The sequence below is a fragment of the Somniosus microcephalus genome, chromosome 12, assembly GCF_052327205.1.
Source record: "Somniosus microcephalus isolate GS21.2 chromosome 12, FLI_Smic_1.0, whole genome shotgun sequence".
In the NCBI taxonomy this organism is placed as follows: domain Eukaryota; kingdom Metazoa; phylum Chordata; class Chondrichthyes; order Squaliformes; family Somniosidae; genus Somniosus; species Somniosus microcephalus.
This window is the reverse complement of record NC_140998.1, coordinates 108,099,187-108,115,602: the sequence shown is the minus strand read 5'-3', so window position 1 is coordinate 108,115,602 and position 16,416 is coordinate 108,099,187. Positions and strand designations below refer to the sequence as shown.

General features: G+C 39.1%; 1 protein-coding gene across 5 annotated transcripts in view; it reads right to left on the bottom strand.

Annotated features, from left to right (window-relative positions):
• hectd1 (HECT domain containing 1) overlaps positions 1-16,416 on the bottom strand; it is a 93,658-nt gene that overhangs the window by 52,237 nt on the left and 25,005 nt on the right. For 4 of the 5 annotated variants that reach the window (XM_086003403.1, XM_086003406.1, XM_086003405.1 and 1 more), the window contains exons 4-11: positions 12,194-12,421; positions 10,069-10,353; positions 9,269-9,539; positions 9,098-9,174; positions 8,766-8,864; positions 6,661-6,775; positions 3,452-3,626; positions 563-701 (exon numbers count right to left, since the gene is read on the bottom strand). In XM_086003403.1, coding sequence (XP_085859529.1) covers positions 563-701; positions 3,452-3,626; positions 6,661-6,775; positions 8,766-8,864; positions 9,098-9,174; positions 9,269-9,539; positions 10,069-10,353; positions 12,194-12,421 — 1,389 coding nt within the window. The remainder of the gene's footprint in view (positions 1-562; positions 702-3,451; positions 3,627-6,660; positions 6,776-8,765; positions 8,865-9,097; positions 9,175-9,268; positions 9,540-10,068; positions 10,354-12,193; positions 12,422-16,416) is intronic. The other variant, XM_086003404.1, reaches the window with a different exon arrangement.

Here is a 16,416-nt window from a genome sequence, read left to right as displayed (position 1 = left end):
AAAAGTGCCGGACATACCAGCGTTAATGTTGAGAGATACGGAACTGAAAAGCTCAATGTGCATCAACAAACCCCGTTGCTTAGCAACAGCTTCAAAACAGTTGGCTGCAGCTGCAAGCGTCTCTAGCTGAAGCTGTTGCTATAGCTACAGACCTTGCAGTGCCTGACTGGGGGGAAAAAAGCAACGAGAACTAAAAAAACGGCTCCTGATTTTTGCCGTTAGATCGAGTATTCCGGACATATAACCTCCGGATAAACCAAAGTCTCCTGTATTTGCTAGCACTATTTCACAGACTACCCAGCTGTGTAAACACACCTACAATAGCGGAGGAGCATTTTATTCTATTTAAATTTGATCACCTCACATGACCAGTTTCAGCACTGCTCAATAATAGTTTGTTCGATTGTACTGATCAGTTTACATTTGGTATTTTGAAATGCGTGCCAGAATACACCTGACAACTATGTTATCAGACCATTAAATGCTCAACATACAACAAAGAACCCACAGAATTTAAATTCTGCCTGAAGTAGCTTTTTAGATTTTTACTATTTAGTCTGACCTCTTGATCTAGGACTGTAGCTGTAATTTCCACCAGCACTGTAGGCAGGTTGTGGCCAGCATCTGAATCACATACTTCCTTCAGAAGTGCTTCAGAACAATAATGTACCATCTTTCGAACAAGAGCAAGACTAGCTTTCCTAGAAATGAAAGGGGAAAATAAACATTGGTAGCAGTATATAGAGACACGGAGCTGAATAACTAATAAACCCAAGCAAAGTTGTCACATCCAAATCAGAGTACAGAAAACATTCATGAAAATATGATTCTCTCAAAGTTCAGTGGAGTATTTTAACATGTGTTTTAGTGTAATCGCCTCTTTCCAAAGTAGATACACCAAAAATGGATAGACCAATATCAAACTAACAATTGAGTTGAGCAATATGCATTACTCTGTTGTTTCCAGTACCTACAAGACTATATACATAGAGACCAAATGAAACCTTCATAAATGTTTTGTTCTTTAAATTGCATTTCAATGTACACATTTATAAACTGCATTTTACAGTAATTTTAATTCAATTACATTTTTGATCAGTACCTAAAGAACTAACAATGTGAGGAAAACCTTAACAACTGAAGATGGGAGCCAACATTAATATATTTAACAATGGTATCTTTGCATCAACCCTCCCCACACCTCAGACAGGTTATTTCAACTAGCTGGAAAATAATGCTGAGATAATTTTTGGCCAGAGGCTTTTTTTGAATGTTGAACCCAGCTTCAAAATGGATGATGGGACAGAAACGGTATAGAAAATAAAATATTTAAAACTTAAAAAGGAAAGGCTAGAATTATTAAACAAAAGTAAAATTAAAAGAAAAAAAATACAATAGAAAAGTAAGCATAAGAGAGAACAAGGAGGGGGGGGAAAAAGGCAGGACAAGCGGAAGTAGTTAGTTTAAAGTAGTAGAGTGGGTTCATTTTTGTAGTTCGGAGTTATTACAGTAATAGCTAATTTTGTTTTGTACTGTAATATTAGTGTTTATTTCTGCATGGAAGTATAAGAACTGAAAATGTAAACAGTTGGCCCAGGAAGCCTGGAATTTCCTTGGGCCTGCCAGCAGATTAATTGTCAAAACAATGAGAGCTGCAATTCTCCACTAACATTCAGAAGTATTCACCCAAATAACTCGTTCCCTTAGAAAAAGATGTAGCTCTCCTTTACGTGCCTCCTATAAACAGCTATTTCTGTTATAATAGTGTTGGCACTTCCCAGCTTAAAGCCCTTTGAAGTTACACTGTGAATTGGAAATCCAAAAGCCCAATATAGTGCCCACTACTTATAGTGGGCGTGTTTGTGCGTATATGATCTGCCCGCTATATAAGATGGCCAGTGCGTGATTTATTCGGATAGAGCTGTTACCCAATCCTCATAATGGTTTGTTTGGGAACCAAAGCCCACATTCCAGAGGAGTCTGCTTACAAAGCCCACAGCAGCCGTGATCTCAATGGTCGTATCAGGCGGACTGAAAAAGCTGTTAAAGGAACCAGTGCTCGACAGGTTTCCGACAGCTTTATTAATGCAAGTACAAATATAAATACCGAGATTTAATATTGTATTTTATTGCGAGTTTGTACACGGCTCGATTCGCCTGGAGCTTCAACTTTGCCAGCACCCTTTACCTGGATGACTCACTCAGAGTCTATAACGTGGTAGCGAGAGAGGACAGTTTAAAAAGTTCGCAGACAGGAGTAGGATTCATACAGCAATGACAGAAGAAAGCATTAAGAGAACTAATGCAACCTACAATATTTATTGGGACTTGGTTAAAGACCAAAATGGGTCCATTTGACTAAAGTGAGGGGGCAATTGTGATAATTTGATTAAACATGATCAATTTAAGTTTGCACCATAATTAATACTTTCCCTTGGCATTGGCTCAGAATGTAACACGATTAACAACCTTAGTTTGATCAGATGTCTGTAATTGACAGGTGAGTAAGCACGGCTGTTTTTGCCCAAAATAAACAGAGCACTTTAAAACGCTATAACCAACAACTTTGCAATTGACATTAATACAAATGGCCATCGCCTTTTGGCCGATATAAGTGATAGCAATGTTCCCATTAAGCTGTGCGGCCGTACAGCAGTCTGGAGGTCCCGCGCAGGTCGCTTACTGGCTTTACAATGGAAAAACTGCACATGCATGGAAATTTGAATGGGCTGCACACCCCAAAAATGATTAGAGGGAACACTGAGCAATAGCCCATTTTAAACAGTGGGGACTGCAGATAGCTTTCTGCACAAATCTCTTCCACGCAAGTGTGATGCACATGTAATGAAATCTGTTCTGTGGCTCCAATCTCACAATGCAATTTCATCAGTCTCATACGTGAAGTATGCAAACCCCAACATGCAGCTCAAATAATTAACTGCATTTGATGACTGGCTTTGCAACAATTGATTTTCATTAATGCAAACTTTAGACATAGTATAAACTAAACATTTAATTTCTTGATGTTTAATCTTGAAAAATCTAAAGAATACTTGAGGAACTAAGAAATTGACTGCTATTTATACTCATCTTTGCCTTTTACCAGTAGCGTATAAAAATTCTCTATTTGCGTATCACCATTTAAGTGTCAACAGAAATGCAAGTGAGGCTATGGAGCAAATGGAACTTGCTTTTGGCAATCACTTGACTAAAAATTATACTCAACCAAGTTAAGACTTAAGAAATACAGTACTGGTTCCTGCAGTTTTACACTACATCAGTAAAGCTGATATCTTGACAAAAGGGACAACACTTTCCAAATTACTAGCACAGATTATTAATTTCCTGATTAAAACCAAATTACATTTTTATTACTGCTTTTCCTTAGAAGTTCCCAACAAAATGCTGAGGACAAAATTAAGAAATCTAGTAATTAATTTGAAAAATATACCTGATGGATGGCAGCATAGTTTGCTGAAACGTCTGTGCAAAAACTGGCAACAATCTCTTCAAGTATAACGGGGCCATTTCAGGATCTCCCTTTGGTTCATTTCCATCTTCATCCTCTCTGTTGGCATCTTTCTTTTTCTTATCTTCACCTTTATTTACAGGACACATCCAATCTCCTAAATGCATTACAATTAAAATACACATTTTGCACATCTTTTCTTTTGGGGAAATTTTGTGCACGTCAACGGGAGGAATTCACTGCCAGGAAATAGAATTTGTTCCTCACTTTTAGAACCCAGCTCGAATATCAAGCACTCATTGGCCAAGTACAGCACAACCAGATGCAGAATAAACTGGCTCAATGTGCCGTAAACCCAAATCTGGAAGAGTACCCCTTACTGCACTCGCGTAAATCTTTCACTTTCTACAGTCATCCTTATGGCCTCCCCAAAAATATTGGCAATTAGTGCCAAATTATGGGTAGTTTGTGCTGTGGACCCATGTTATCTTCAAACTGAGTCAAGACTCAGTAAGCTTCAGCAAGTATAGATAGAGAGAGAGAGAGAGATTTCTCCCATCGAGGCAAGATTTTACAGGTAAAGAGGCAGTTTACCGACTACAGCCCTTGGCTGCTTCATACATTTTTATTGACAAATACAGCTAGATACTAAGTTACTATATTCATTTAAAAATGGCCAGAAATATCTGGTGCTTAAGGGTATAAAAACTAGAATATGTACATATTTACAAAGCCTCATTTTCACATACAGTATAGGCTCAAATTAGGAACTTACTGTGTGGAGACACTCAGGCATAGAGCCCTTAATCTCACCATGGCATCTCTCACAAACTTCAACACTTGAGCTACTCATATGATTTTGTTCTAAGTTGAAGTGATAATTAACAGAAATACTATTAACATTGTAAATCTACAGAAAAGAATACTGCTCAATACTTTGCAGACATGATCAAATGCGTCTTTAAATGCTTACTGTGAAACTGTGGCAATCCCAAGAAGTATGCTAACCAAGCTATTTGAATTTGTAAATCTCCATATGCATCAATATTTTCCCCCTCACTCAACCTGAATTCTTAATTTAATATTACTGATATAGATCCAGAGAATGAGCTTCGAGTTAGATCAAGTTTTTTTACCCTCACCAATTTTAATTACTGTGCTTATGCATTACCCCCTCACTTAACCTGAATTCTTAATTTAATATTACGGATGTAGATTCAGAGAGAATGAGCTTCGAGTTAGATCAAGTTTCCTTTTCTCCCCCCAATTTTAATTACTGTGCTTATGCATTACCGTGTGAAAATACAAGCTGAATTCATCGTTGCAGATACATTAATACTTCTGTAACCCAAGTCATGTTATTTCAGAGCAATGAAGTGTACTGTGCATTTAATCAATCTACCACCGAATCCAGCTACCCAAGACAATTAAGACCAATGAAATGACGAATGGAGCAAAGAACAAATTCAAAATAGCCCAAGCCACACCCTTATTCGCTTCAGATTGTAAAACAAAGGCCCTTATTTTGCACTCTCGGACTGCTGCTATTCAAGTCACAAATAACTCCTGTAGCACAACTGGAAAGATTCCTGCAGTGCACACAATTTAAACAGAAGTGCGCCTAAAGGGCAGTCAGAGGAGCACACTGTTAAATGTAACACCGGCTAGTTACTGTAAATTCATTACATTCCACCCGTGAAACATTAAGAACTAATTTCAAACAGGAGCATTTTGAAACAAGAACAGAAAATGCTGGAAACACTCAGCGGGTCAGGCAGCATCAGTAGAGTTAACAGCCGAGTTCACATTTTAGAGTGTGGACCTGGTGTCAAAACTGAAGGATATTACAGATGGACAATGGGGGGGGGGGGGGGGGAGAAAAACACACCCACAGACAAAGAAACACAATGATCTGTAAATTGGTTTAGTGCAGAAAAAGAGATGGTTAAATGACAGAACTGATTTCAGCATAAGATAATGGGAGTTATAATGAGAGAAATCAATGAAATTCAAGTCATTTACAAGATAGAGGACATGTGAATAACTGAAGGAAGTGGAATATGAGACAGGTAGAAAGGGAAGCAAAAAGACTAGCAACACAGAGTAGGCTGCAGCAGCCCAAGAGCTTGGAAGGAGAAAAAAAGCAAGTTGGAACCAAGAGTGCAAACCACCTTGCCAGCATGGTGTTTCAATGTGTAGGTCCCCACCCCAAGCATCAGCTCGCACGCTCTCTCTCCATCCCCACCCCCAGGAAATTCCAGCACACCCTTCCCACATCGCCAGCATTTCCTGCCGAAGAGAAAGTTGGAGCTATAGTTATGGTCCGAGGTTATTAAAATGCAGTGATTGAGTAGAATGGGCCTACATTCTCTGGAGTTTAGGAAAATGAGAGGTGATCTCATTGAAATGTATAAAATGCTTAGAGGGCTTGACAGGGTAGATGCTGTGATGCTATTTCCCCTGGATGGAGAGTCTAGAACTAGGGGTCATAGTCTCAGGATAAGAGGTCGGCCATTTAGGACTGAGATGAGGGGAAATTTCTTCACTCAGAGGGTGGTGAATCTTTGGAATTCTCTTCCCAGAGGGCTGTGGATGCTCAGTCATTGAGTATATTCAAGACAGAGATTGATAGATTTTTAGACAATAAGGGAATCAAGGGATATGGGGGTAGTGCAGGAAAGTGGAGTTGAGTTAGAAGATCAGCCATGATCTTATTGAATGGCGGGGCATGCTCGAGGGGCCAAATGGCCTACTACTGCTCCTATTTCTTATATGTTCTTATATTCTAAAGGAAAGTTTTGAACTCTGATTCGTTAAAATTCTAAATGTCTAAAAAGGGACCAGTGAGCACAGCATATATTCAATGTACTGGAACCAGCTATTATGCCACTCAACAATCATCCCAATTCTCATAAGAGTCCTTATTAAAATGAACTGTAACAGCACTAGTTTTGTTGTAACACAATGTTTTCTTCACTACAACCATCATGTCTGTCCAATTTTATAACTTTTCCTCAACCTTGTCAGCCATTCTCCTCACAATCTTGCATTCAGCTGAAGATTTAGATAATGTAACATAGAAGTCCAAATAAATTGAAAAACACAAACACATTATTCTCTTTAACAGATTCAAATCATCAATAAACAGGAGTTTTAATTTTGACCTGGTGATGGTAAACAAGATTTCTAACCTGGAGATTGTAATATGGCCACGACCTCACTGTGACCTCTCTCTCGTGCTTTGTCTAGAGGCGTTTTACCATCTTCATCACGGAGGTCTGGATTTGCTCCATGCCTTAACAGAGTCTAGTAAAAACAAATGCAGCAAAGATTTTCACTCACCAAATTCAACCTAATAAAAATCTCGTAACACCCCCCTCACATGATGTGCAAAGCTTTCTTTTTATTCAAACATTCTCATTAATTCAATACTAGTAAATATATGAAAATGGGGCTTAAATACTTAAATGAACACTCCAGTTATGAGATTATCCATTAATTGACATGTTTTAAATAGTTTGGGAAAAAACCACACAACTGCTGAACAGTTGACGAGATCAATTAGACCTTTGAGCTGCTAATGTGTTTAATCCTACAGCAGCTGTCCAGTTCCAAATCTGCCCAGGAGTGAACACATTGATAGCAAGTACTTTCTGTTCACATCAAAGATTGACCTGGTTGTATCTATAATGCTCTACGGCTGGTTTTCAGTTAAAGTAAAAACGCTTTTTGTTAAATTGCTCCCATCTCTGCAATGGACAATGGGAGCAGAAGAGGAAGGAACTTCATACAATGAGTTAGAACAGATAAAGTTAAAATAGGACATAATAGGGTGGAGATAATTGAAGGAATAATTCAAAAAACTTTTCACAACCTCAGATATCACTATCAAAATGTATTATAATTTTAAAAATCTCTATTAAATGGGTCTTCAGTGCTAATAATCCCAGTATCTCAAGCCTGTCCCCATAACCATAGTTGTCCATCCCTGGCATTATCCTGGTGAATCCAAGCTGTACACGATATAGGGCTTTAATGTCTTCGCTATAACCGAGGGGGCCCAAAACTGCACACAGGACTCTGTGTCCTAACCAATGTTTTGTACAAATTTTTCATTGCTTCTTTACACTTGTGCTTTAAGCGCCTATTTATTAAAAAAAACAAAATGCTGTTGGCCATTTTTTTATGGCTTGGTATATTCACACTTACAGGAATTTATGTAGTTGAATCCTTTGGGGTCTCTGTTCATCCACTCTCTTCAGCATCTTTCCATTGAGCATGTACCTCTATTCTTTGTTTTTCCTCCCAAAATGTATTGCATCACACTTATGCACATTAAATTGCATCTCCCATCTGTCTGCACATTCCACTAACCTGCCTACGTATTTCGAAAGTGGTTTACAGTCCTCTCACTGTTTACCAAACCCCCTATTTTTGTGTCAATGAAATTTGGAGATTGTGCTCCCCACGTCCTAGCCTAAATCATCTGTAAATACCAACAAAAGTGGAACCAGCACTGACCCCTATGGTACTCCACTTCAGACCCTTCTCCAATCTAAGTAGCACCCATTTACCCTTTTTTTGTCCATCAACTAACTTTGTATCCACGCTGCTCTGTTTACTCTTATGCCATATGCATGAATTTTTACAGCAAGTCCTTGACAAATCTGTGCTGGCTGTCCTTGATTCACCCTTGCATTTCTAAATGCTCCCTAATTTTATTTCAATTCTAAGAGTTTGCCCACAACGGACATTATACTAATTGGTCCACAGTTATTCTTCTGTCCCTTCTTCAGCAAAACATGTTACAAAATGGGTACAACAGGTCAAGCCTGATACTTAAATCTTCAAGTACAACCTACCACTAATACAAATAAAGGCAGTCTTAAATAATTGCCACTTTTTCTCCAGTTCCTCTTCCCTAACGGTCCTTTTCCTCTCTTGCTGGGGTACAGCTGTACTGGTGCCAGCCACCTTCAAGTAACTCATCGAAGTGGTCATTCTTCATGTGTGTAAAAAGAGCATCACAGCAGTTTCATCTCACTCTCACATGATGCTTACACAGATCATTTTCCAATGGGAGTCTATGCACAGCAATCAGTTAGAATGCTGGATGATTTCACCACGCTCCCCCTCCCCGTAACCGTTATCCCACCCAAGGACAGTTGACCCAACAAATCAGGAAATGTACCTTAGTCTGTCTGCAATGGTTCAGTACCACACTGGCCTATAGCCATTGAGCTAACGGGAAGCTCTTTTCTACAATAGTTAACTGCAAGAAAAGAATCAATCATACCTTTGCAACCTGTGGCCTTCCAAAACAAGCTGCATAGTGCAAAGATGAGGACCTCTGACCTCTGTTGACATCAGCACCCCTCTCGCACAGAAATTCCACCTGAAAAGGTAGTTTGATAAGCCGTTGCTATGTCAGGTGATCATTTGCTTTTCTGCTCAATATTTAAGATGTGTAATATATTTTTTTCTTAATACATACCTAATTTGGTACCTGACTAAAAAGCATTTATGACAAGTTATCTTTACCGTGTTCAAGTTAATTATTTTACTGTTCACACCAATATTCATGACGAAGGAAGGCGGCCTGTTCTAAAGTTGTACGAGTTTGCTTACCATTTCCTGAGTTCCAAAAGCTGAAGCCCAATTCAAAAGGGTTTGGCCCACATCATCCATAAAATTTACTTCAAAAGCTGCCACAAAAAGTCATAAACAAGAATTAGTTTGGGGGAAAAGCATATTTTACATTAATAAAAGCATATTTTTTGTTCCCAAACATTAACCTACCTCCAGTATCAATAGCATCTATCAATGCATCAGTGTCTTTACTACGGATGCAATCAATAAGCTGTCGATGAGAACGTTCCCCAGAACTATCCAACCTCCGTAGGCCAGGGATCCTGCCCGTGGAGCCAGCACTGGACTTTGGCAAAGCTTTACGTCCTTCAAAAAGTAATACCAGAAGTAGATCCACCAATCGCATAGTGTCAAGCACACATCTTTCATCACCCTGCAGTGCACTTTCTATTGAGTCAGGTAGTGCTGATCTTAATAAATCCTAGGGGGAAAACATCTATTAACACTGCAGTGAAAATCAAACAACAAACATTAGGACAGGATGAAGGGCTTTGCAAATGAATCAACTACAGCTTCTGACTGTGGTACATGAATACCAATTAGGTTTTTTGTTTTAATTTGAGCTATGAAGAGATTTGATATTAAACCAATGTAATTTGATAAGGTCTTGACTACAGACTCAAAATTCGGCACCGAAATCTTGTGCTTGAATTTTTAATTAAGTAAAGTTACAAATAAATCTGATCTTAAATTGAACATGCATTAGGCAATTAGGATACGAGAATCTGATCAGGAATTATGAAGTACTGTTCATTTGTATGATCAATAATAAAATATTAGCAACACTTGCAACATGCTCCAATTAAAATGCACAAAAGTAATAAATTTAATGCCGGTATCCTTTAAAAAAAAAAGTAGTAACGTGCAAATGCCTCGCACCTTTCCCTAGTTTTTCTTTTATTGCTGCAAAATCATGCATGATTAGGGAGTTAAAAGAGTTGAATCCTTACGTGTGTCACAACGGGCGAGCCTCTGCAGAGTGTGGAAAGCAGACTAACAATTGTTGATACTTGGTTACTAAGTTTAGAATCGGCTGCATTGGGAGTTGCTCCTGTGGAAGTACGGCCTGGTTTGCAAGCAGATGAAGACCCTCCTGCCACTAAACCTCCTGCTGCTGCCATGCGAGAAAGCAGCTCTTCCGTTAACCCATGTTTTGCCAAAGGAGCTGGATCAACTCCACGACGGGTGAATCTGTCTGCTAAGGAAGCAAAACAACGCAGAGCTCCATCTGATACCTGAAGGAAAGAAAAGGCCAATCTACTATTTGGATAATATCTCGCCACTTAGAAATGAAAATGAAGATTAGCAGTCAAAAGAACAAGTGTACAATTAAGCCTTTTTCTGCCCTGGAATATCTGAAAATTTATTTGAAATAACCAATGCATGTCAAAAGAAACAAAAGCTTAAAAGGAGAATATGCTTTGGAGAGAGCCAAGTAATGTTAATTTAAAATTTGAATTTTAACTGCCACCCAACAGGAATTACAACCTTCCTGATTAGAAAGCAGCCTGGTACAGACATGCCACATTGATTCCCCTCCGGAAAAGACCTGCTCGGGTGGCAAATATAGCAAGTCACTTCTTCATTATGTTAAGCAGTGGCTCTCCATAATTTCCAATCCTGGAGTGCCAATCAACAAAATTGAGTACAAGCATAATATATGGCTACTAGCATTTTTGGACAAAAATCTGGAATAGAAGCAGCAAGGAACAGCAGATCCCTATACTGCCTACCTCCCATTCAGTGCAGCCCAACCTCTATGCATCTGCTGTATTATTTGACATACACAGTTGCCACTCAGCGCCCAGCACTGCTCCTTTACCTACAAGGCAAGAGCCTGCTATTAAAAAATGGGGCTAATTCAAACTTCGTGATGAATGCAAACAAAACTATTATTGACAGCAGAACCATAAATTTAAAGGAGCCCTTACACCATCACTGTGGAACCTGACCCAGCCTTTTAATCGTATTCATTTACTTTTACTTATTGAAGGATGAGTGGAAGGAGTACTGGTTCCCTAAGTGAAGCTGAGCAGGGCAGCCAACCAATTGGAGGACAGAAGTAGCACTGGACAGGGTGAAAATAGGAAACAAATATATGAATTCCGGAAAGTATGAAAACATCAGTTGGTCGAATAATCATCAAGCCCAGAGCTAAACTTTTCCACTTTTTATTTTAACTGCGTTTTACTTTAAAACCTCCTCCCCCCGCCCAGCCTCCCCACCAACACACGAGCACCATCCCACCTCCACCCTAGCAAACAAAAGCGCTGCTCTCCTTTGTAATATCTCAGTAGTTTACTGGCATCAATAGAAGACATCACAGACACTTTGCAGATTACACTTTTTCACCTTGGCAGATCAACAAAACCATATTCTTTCCAGGATTGTGTTCAAATATTCTCTGCATTCCACTTTAAAACAAATACTTAAATTGGCAAGAAAATGCATCATGAAATTATTTTTCACCCCAGCTTCGTTTCTTCTACTTCTGCACAAAAAGTAGGCAGGAGACCTGTATCCAGGTCTTAGCCACTGGAAATCTTCAGACAACTTCTAGGAGGCATTTGAGTGTAGTGACTGACCATTCAAATACTGCCTGCAGTAGGCTCCGCAACACTTTACATCATCCCTCTGTGCCACTGCAGCATAATGCAATTTTCAAACTGTAAATGCAGATGAATGCGATGTGAGCAGCACGAGCGTCTTCCAGGAATCTGCCGATGCTGGTCACTAGATGTGCACATTAGCCTTCCTCGTCTTAGACTGTCAATGTGATCCTATAATGGACCTGACCGCATCATGGTTAAGGAGAGAACTATCAACTAGGGATAACTGTCCGATAACCCCTGCTGGAAATTGCGCAGATATAAACTTGCAGCGACAACAGGATCAGTCGGTGATGCCCCACAGTCAAGCAGCAAGCCAACATTCATTGCCTAGGAACATGCAAAAGAAACTGTATCGCAGCAGAAGTATTTTTTGAAGAAGGGATGGAGGGAGAATAGGGAAAACTGTTGTCAAAATGTATCTATATAAAAAGAACACTGAAGGTTGGTTCCTCGCTCTACTTACTTGGGGATCTTCATGTTTCAATAAACTAGACAAAGACTCCACACAAGTTTCAAGTGATGAATCCTGAGGCTCCATTTTCCCACAAAGTCTGGAAACTACAGCCATTGCTGAATGTAATGTGTCTTTATGAACAAGATGACCACTATCCCGTATGAAGGTTAGCACACAATTTAAGCCTCCTGCTTCAAATACTGCTCCTGATTCTCGAGTACAGATGAGTTCAAGTACCTGTAAAATTAGATCATATTTAATGTCAACAGTATGCATTATACAATGTGTCAGCTGTGGCTCAGTGGGTAGCACACTTGCCTCCAAGTCAGTAGGTTATGGGCTCAAGTCCCACGCCACAGACTTGAGCACATAAAGCTAGGCTGACACTCCAGTGCAGTACTGAGGGAGCGCTGCACTGTCGGAGGTGCTGTCTTTCGGATGAGACGTTAAACCGAGGCCCCATCTGCTCTCTCAGGTGGATGTAAAAGATCCCATGGCACTATTTCAAAGTTATTTCCAGAGTTATCCCCGGTGCCCTGGCCAATACTTAGCCCTCAACCAATATAACAAAAACAGATTATCTGGTCATTATCACATTGCTGTTTGTGGGAGCTTGCTGTGCGCAAATTGGCTGCCGCATTTCCCACATTACAACAGTGACTACACATCAAAAGTACTTCATTGGCTGTAAAGTGCTTTGAGACGTCCCGTGGTCGTGAAAGGCGCTATACAAATGCAAGTCTTTTTTTTACAAGTTAATGATAAGCAAAAGTGAAATGGTCAGAGGTAAAAACAATTTCTTCATAAGAATCAGAAGTGGTTCAGTCCCAATAATTCAAAATACTTAAGGGCATTAAAAAGATTAAGATATGACATTTAAAGAAAAAGTGATAACGCAAAGATATTTAAGGGCAAGTAGCTTTTAACTGAGACAAAACAATATTTGTATAGCAGTTGGAAAAGAACACAGCACTTGCATAAACAGAAATTAAGTTGTTTACCAGCTTTAAGTATTTTTTGATAAAAGGTCTATATTTCAACTTAAGAAAACAATAAATGTTGGAACTTAAATGAAGCAGAAAATGTTGGAAATGTACAGAACAATCAACATCTGAAAGAGAAATACAGTTAAATGTTTCAGATACACTGACCAACTCTGATGAAGGTTCACATTCAAAACTTTAACTTGCATTTCTCTTTCACATATTGATTGATCTGCTAATCTGTGCACTGAGCATTTTCTATTCTTATTTAACATTTAACAGTTCAATCACCTGGGCCTCAAATCCTAGAACTGTGGCTCCAATGGCTGTCAATGTCAATATTATTATTATAGATGCCATGCAATTTTTTTTTTTTTAAACTCAAAAAATAACGAACTATATTTGAGTGGAGTCAGAGTTGTGATGTCAGATGTGCGAGGTCATCCAAAGATCAGAAAGTCCTGTGACTGATTTTGCTGGAAAAAACTTTGTTCAAGCCATTATCGCAATGTTTGTTCGCGAGGTTTCGAATATTGAATTGCTAAACACCGTCCAGAATATGTAGCAATATGCGCTCAAATCAATGAGACTGAATGCCCCGTGCAAATGTACTTTACAAACTAGGCCTAAAGAAAACCTGTAAACAAATCCTGTATAATTACTGAGCTCCAATAATACAACATTGACTGTTTAAGTAAAGCAAAGCTAATTTGTTGAGGTTATCAGGCACTACTAAAATCACTAGCTGCATGAAGTACCCACTATAGTCAAGCTGCCCCAATACTTCCATTATGTTACAACTCACAAGAAACCATTAATTTATGATATTGTTCGTGATACAGTAATTTCAATTGCAATCTGGGTTCGAGTGTTAATAAACAAGGCCGGAGTTAAAATTATCTTCCCAACCCACCAATTTTCCTTTCTTTGTAAAAGTCTCGCAAGGGAGAGTGAAAAGAGAACATGCCATCAAGCCTGTCAATGGTACTTTTCATATAACTTCTGGGAAATACCATTTTCACCTCATTAACAATCAGCAAGGGATAAGGACTAGTTTCTGCTGCAGAATTTTAGTCTACCAAAATGCTTGGTGAGCTTGACCACTTTCTAGAAGTCAGTGTTATTTGGCACAGTCATATTTTAACAATTTATCATTCAAAATTAAATTTTTGTGATCCTACTTCTAAGCAAGAATCTGCCCAAGATTCATCAGGAAAATCTTAGCTGGAATAATTCAATGCATTAGTGTGCATACCAAATGTCATTTTATTCCCTATTTGTATAAAATAAAATCCTGTGCGTTGGAAGTGCAGGTTTACAAAGTACTTTCTAATGAGCCCCAGTTAATGACATGACAAATAATACCACATGGTTATCATGGACCAATCAGAACAGCAACTCCACAAGAAACATAGAAGACAGCCATTACAATTCCACAGCAAAAACTGAAAATTTGAAAGTTAAAATAACTTAAGTTGAAGTAACTCAACATTTAAAAATTCTAATTCTAACTGAAATTTTAATTAAGTTCAAGTCCTGGACCTCAAGACACTAATGGGATAGTATTAGATCCAAAGAGGAGTCATATAAAGTTGCCAGAAAAAGTAGCAAGCCTGAGGATTGGGAGCAGTTTAGAGTTCAGCAATTGATTAAAAAGGGTAAAATAGAGTATGAGAGTAAACCTTCAAGGAACATAAAAGCGGATTGTAAAAGCTTCTACAAGTATGTAAAAAGAAAAAGATTAGTGAAGACAAATGCAGGTCCCTTAGTCAGAAACGGGAAAATTTATAATGGGGAGCAAGGAAATGGCTGAGCAATTAAACAAATACTTTGGTTCTGTCTTCGTGGAAGAGGACACAAATAACTTCCCAGAAATGCGAGGGAACCAAGGGTCTAGTGAGAAGGACGAATTAAAGGAAATTAGTATTAATAAAAAAAAGTGCTGGAGAAATTAATGGGGCTGAAAGCTGATAAATCCCCAGGGCCTGATAATCTGCATCCCAGAGTACTAAAAGAGGTAGCCATGGAAATAGTGGATGCATTGGTTGTCATCTTCCAAAATTCTATAGATTATGGAACAGTTCCTGCAGATTGGAGGGTGGCAAATGTGACCCCACTATTTAAAAAAGGGAGAGAGAAAACAGGCAACTACAGACCGGTTAGCCTAACATCAGTAGTAGGGAAAATGCTAGTCCATTATAAAGGATGTGTTAACAGGACACTTAGAAAATATCAACGGGATTAGACAAAGTCAACATGGATTTATGAAAGGGAAATCGTGTTTGACAAACCTACTGGAGTTTTTTGAGGATGTAACTGGTAGAATAGATAAGGGAGAACCAGTGGATGTAGTGTATTTGGATTTTCAGAAGACCTTTGATAAAGTCCCATATAAGAGGAGGTTAGTGTGCAAAATTACAGCACATGGGATTGGGGGTAATATACTGGCATGGACTGAAAAGTGGTTAACAGACAAGAAACAGAGAATAGGAATAAATGGGTCTTTTTCAGGTTGGCAGGCGGTGACTAGTGGGCTACCGCAGGGATCAGTGCTTGGGCCCCACCTATTCACAATATATATCAATGATTTGGATGAGGGAACCAAATGTAATATTTCCAAGTTTGCTGACGACACGAAACTAGGTGGGATTGTGAGCTGTGAAGAGGATGCAAAGAGGCTTCAAGGCGATTTAGACAAGTTGAGTGAGTGAGCAAATACATGGCAGATGCAGTATAACATGGATAAATGTGAAGTATTCCACTTCAGTAGGGAAAACAGAAAGGTAATTATTTAAATGGTGCTAGATTGGGAAATGTTGATGTACAGGAAACTTCGCGATATCCGGCACCGATGGGACCGAGCTGCTGCCGATCTATCAAAACTTCCAGATAGACCAGCGCTAATGTTGAAGGATACGGAGGTTTTCATCTCCGTATCTGACAACAAACACTGTTGCTTAGCAACAGCTTGTAAACACTCGGCCCGTACCTTGGAAGCGTCTCTGAAGCTGTTGCTAAGCTCCAGAGGCGCTTTCCAGAGCCTGTTAAAAAAATGCTAGGAGAAGAAAAAAAACCTAACCAAAACAGCTGCTGATTTCTGCCGTTAGATCGAGGTTTCCGGACATACAACCTCCGGATAAACCAAAGTTTCCTGTACAAAGGGACCTGGATGTCCTTGTACACCAGTCACTGAAAGCAAACATACAGGTGCAGCAAACAGTTAGGAAGGCAAATGGTATGTTGGCCTTC